Here is a 4,415-nt window from a genome sequence, read left to right on the forward strand (position 1 = left end):
AAGACTAATGGATCTATAATCACGGGGACAATTTTTATCACCTCCCTTGAAAAGAGGAGGTACTTTAGCTAACTTCCAATCCTCTGGTACTTACCCACTTTTCAAGGACTGACAAAAATAGTAGTTAGTGGCTTACATATCCACTCTCTATTCTTCTTCAGAACTCTTGGGGAAATATTATCTGGCTCAGGAGCCTTATCATTTAAAAATTCCCAGTTTTTCTTAACCAGTTCACAATTAATGCAGTCATCTTGTCCATCTATCAAGTGTTCAAGATGTGGAATACTGTCTAAATCTTCACCAGTAAAAAGTGAAGAAAAAGCAGAATTTAATAACCCAGCCATCTCATAATCTTTTACATGCAAGGGATACATCAGCTAACAATGACTTCCAGGAAGTTAGAAAGAGAAATATTAGAGTAAAAAGTAGTGAATTTAGTTATAACGAGTCGATTCTGTTGAGCAACAAATTTCAGCCCTTGGTTTCTGCAGACGAAGAACTAATGAAGGAAGAAAAACAAAAGTGTCAGAGAAGGGTGTGGATGATAAGGAGGTTATAGTTAGAGGTGATTCCTTGACAAGAATAGTCTGTGGGGTAAATAGGGAGAAAAGAATCAGATTATGCTACCCAGGGGCACAGGTGAAGGACATAACTGACAGAGTAGGAGATAAAATAATATTCTAATTCTGCATACATTTCTTTTGTGTGTGAGGTTACATATATGATGTATCAGTAGGTGTATAAATAATAATCTATAACTAAATAGACCTGTCTATTATAATTGTAATGAAATATAATTTCCAGGTTCAACCCATCTTACATCTGATGCAAGCGCTGTACCAATTACTCTGACTTGACTTTAATATCATTATACACAATAAGTATTATAATTTAATCCTTACTCTTTTTACGTAGTCTATATGATGGCAGACTGCATAAGTTTATTTTAAAAGCTAGGCCTACTGTTTGCTTTTTTCACACAAGATATTTTGATTATGCATACATTTCTTTTGTGTGTGAGGTTAAGTGTATGGTTGTATTAGTACATTTTTGGCTAACGATCTTTAACTAAATAGGTTTATAACGCCATATTCTCAACTTACGGGTTCGGCTAGCAGACGATAGGCATGGTAACCAACGAAAAAATGTCGTTTCCTTCACCTTCACGTGAGGGAAGTGTGACCTGCGCAGTGAATGCGACGGAGAAACAAGCATGCAAACAAACAAACAGAGAGAACTTTATACATATATTAGATATATAGATAAGGAAAATATTGTAAAGCTAGCTTCTGGAAGTTTCAACCTTTAGTCTATTGTGAACAAATTTCGTTACGATTATATGTTGGAATATTACTTACTTTAAAATTAAACAATGTGTATGTTACATTATAACTCATTACATAGGTAAAATGTAGAATTAGTGGACATGAAATATCAAGTAATATAGAAATAATTCATAAATAAAATACATTTAAAGATGAGATTCTAGTAATTTGTAAATTATCTACAAATTTCCTTACTGGAAACTTTCCAGGATCGTTGTAAAATAGTTTGGCAATAAATATTCTGTAGAGATGTCCGACCGATCGTCGATTTGTTTTTGTAGTGGCGCCATCTATTACTATAATAGTTAGTTTTAAAGATGTTTAATTATTTTTCTTTTATGTTTTCAAAGAGCTGTCTATCACTTGACGATGCTAGCTGTCCCTCACCTGATTGAAAGTAAAGGTTCCATTGTCAACGTTTCGAGCGTTCTCAGCAAAAGGGGAGTAAGTACCCTAAAATTGAATAACCAAGTGAAAAATTGTAGCTTTTAATTTAATTAAAATGTGTTAAAGAGTGGTATTTTGTGTTATAAGTTTCCGAGTGTACTATATTTCATTTCACCTCTTATTGTCACGTTAATTTTTATCCTATAATTTACTTCACCCCTTTCGATCGTGGTGTTACTTATCATGAGTTTCTCGTCATAAGATAATTTGGAACACTCACTGTTAGCGATACTTTCAGTCATAATCCTACAAGAGAATTAGAGTAGTTAAAACTTAATTCAAAGATTTGGTCAGATGTATTTAATTCTATTGAAGTCTATGGAAACGAAACATGACATTATTTTCTCTGACTATGACAATAAGCCGAATTTGACATTATGGATCTAATTTATAATAAATATATTTCGACGAATTTTTCTAGGGTGCAACAGTATTTTCCTATACCATGTCTAAAGGAGCTTTTGATCAGTTTACCAGAAGTGTGGCATTAGGTGAGTTTATTAATAAACGTACGAAAGTTTGAGAATCAAACATGTTTCATATTAAAAAAACTATGCTGGGACTGTTTATTAATTATGAGTTATTTTTGAATCAATGTTTTGTTTATTTGTTCATTTTCATCATATGTTATAGATTCCTTTGTCTAAGTGATTAAGTTATATACAGCACCAATAAACGTAAACGTAAAAAATAAATATTTATCACGCGTTGAATTGTCTTTTCCAGATCTTGCTCCCAAACAAGTCAGAGTGAATTCAGTAAAGTAAGTGTATTTTTATTTGTGTATAAACTATATTTATAAAAGCCTTTCGGATACATATTAATTTGTAATTTGTTTGATTTAAAACTGGGCGTAGTTTAGCGTTTATCATACTCGGACTGTGAATTTGAGGTACAGGTGGCGAATATTTTGTTTCGGTAGCCTATTCTGTCACATATTTGATATAAATTGCAAATGGTGTCTGTCCCAGCGTTCGTCTGTCTCCCGTTTGAAAAGCTGCGCACGCAGGAAAACCTCAATATTCACTTTTGAAATGGCGGGAGAACAGGCATGAATAATGTTGATGCCGAATTTTATTTCACAAGCAGGATATACTACACTAAGTTGTTAGGAATTAATCACACTATGATTTACATTTGAAAATGTGACGTAACTTAAACAATAAAAACGTAGATTTACCGTATGTTATAGTTGAGTGATTCTTAACATGATTGAAATGCTCAACAATTACTTTTCGTGGTGGGTGGTATAAGTAGCTAAGAGCTTTGGCTCTGAGTGAAACCAACACTGCAACACAATCAACCTTTTTAAAGTACATCAAATAATTTAAATTGATAGATCAAATTAAACTTTTGCCATCACTGGGGACGAGTATTTTTGCTTGTAGTTGATAATATTTTGAGATGTAGAAAATTATGCTCCATAAGGAACATTGTATTTTGGGAGGCTATTTGTTTATCCACAACAGTTGTTAAAGGGGGGAGGTGCTGTTTGGGCAGTCATAGAAGATATATCTTTTTTTTCACCTATTTGGGGAAGCTAAGCCTTCCCAAGCCTCTTATACTTGCCATCACTGACCTGAGGTTTCATGGTTCGCGGCCACACACAAGACTTCACATTTATCTCTTACTGCATTTATAAATCACAATTTAAATTTTGTAAACAATGTTTAACATATTAATGTTCTTATTTCTATTTTACAGTCCTGGAACTATAGAAACAAACATCTTCACAACAGTTGGAGCAGACGTAAAGGAAGTACGTGTAAAGGGTATCATTTGTTTTATTATAACTAAAATATGATTTAATTAATTAAAGTTTCAAAAGTCAGTAGACGCATAGAAAATACAGATCATTGTTGTTAATTAAAACCAAAGATACAATTGGTCCCTGACGGTTGTTTATATAATATAATGTTATAATTTAACCTTTTACTTACCAGCTTGTTTTTATACTGTATATCACGTCCTGACTTCACTAATTACGTCATGTTATTTCCCCTGTTACAACATTCAGTGTTAATAAATGAACAGAAAACGGGTGAATCACTTATTTTATAAGTAACATGTATAGAGTAACCCAACATAAATAAGTGGCATTGGTTACAGTATTGATGTTATTTCTGTTTAAAAGAAATATTGACCGTGCCGGTATGTCTAGGGTTATGATAAACACGCGGCACTTCATAATCGACTAAATTATCTCGGTATAGTTATCAAAATGTGTTGGAGTTTCTGGTTTTTGGTTGATTTTATTTGCTCGATACAACATCGTTTCAATAAAGATGAGTCATTACTTAACTTAAGGATGGCATCAGACGTTTTCTGACCTTGTTCGGTCCTAGTGTAATTACTTTTAATGCAAGGAAGGTGAAATATGATGGCAAACATAAACTATGTGACACAATCGTGATCATCTTTGAAAGACGAGGTTTGTTTGTTGTTAAGTGCAAAGCTACACAATAAGGTATCTGTTCTCTGCCCACCACAGACATGCCGCTGTGCTATTGATGGGCACGATGAGGTCAATGGCGTAACAAGAAAAGATGCCCCTTCTCCCACATGAAAAGTAATTGGGCTCCTTACATTTATTCCCTTTGTCGGTAGGTAATTCTTAAGTTTGTCAGACATTTCGAGTTCCCC

General features: G+C 33.5%; 1 protein-coding gene across 1 annotated transcript in view; it reads left to right on the forward strand.

Moving 5' to 3' along the window:
* The window catches only part of LOC106471983 (uncharacterized oxidoreductase YhdF-like), a 17,502-nt gene that overhangs the window by 10,946 nt on the left and 2,141 nt on the right, over positions 1-4,415 (forward strand). Inside the window, exons 5-8 of the mRNA XM_022400596.1 lie at positions 1,676-1,769; positions 2,194-2,263; positions 2,499-2,535; positions 3,477-3,544. Of these exons, the coding sequence (XP_022256304.1) occupies positions 1,676-1,769; positions 2,194-2,263; positions 2,499-2,535; positions 3,477-3,544 (269 nt within the window). The remainder of the gene's footprint in view (positions 1-1,675; positions 1,770-2,193; positions 2,264-2,498; positions 2,536-3,476; positions 3,545-4,415) is intronic.

The sequence above is a fragment of the Limulus polyphemus genome, unplaced genomic scaffold, assembly GCF_000517525.1.
Source record: "Limulus polyphemus unplaced genomic scaffold, Limulus_polyphemus-2.1.2 Scaffold5003, whole genome shotgun sequence".
Taxonomy (NCBI): domain Eukaryota; kingdom Metazoa; phylum Arthropoda; class Merostomata; order Xiphosura; family Limulidae; genus Limulus; species Limulus polyphemus.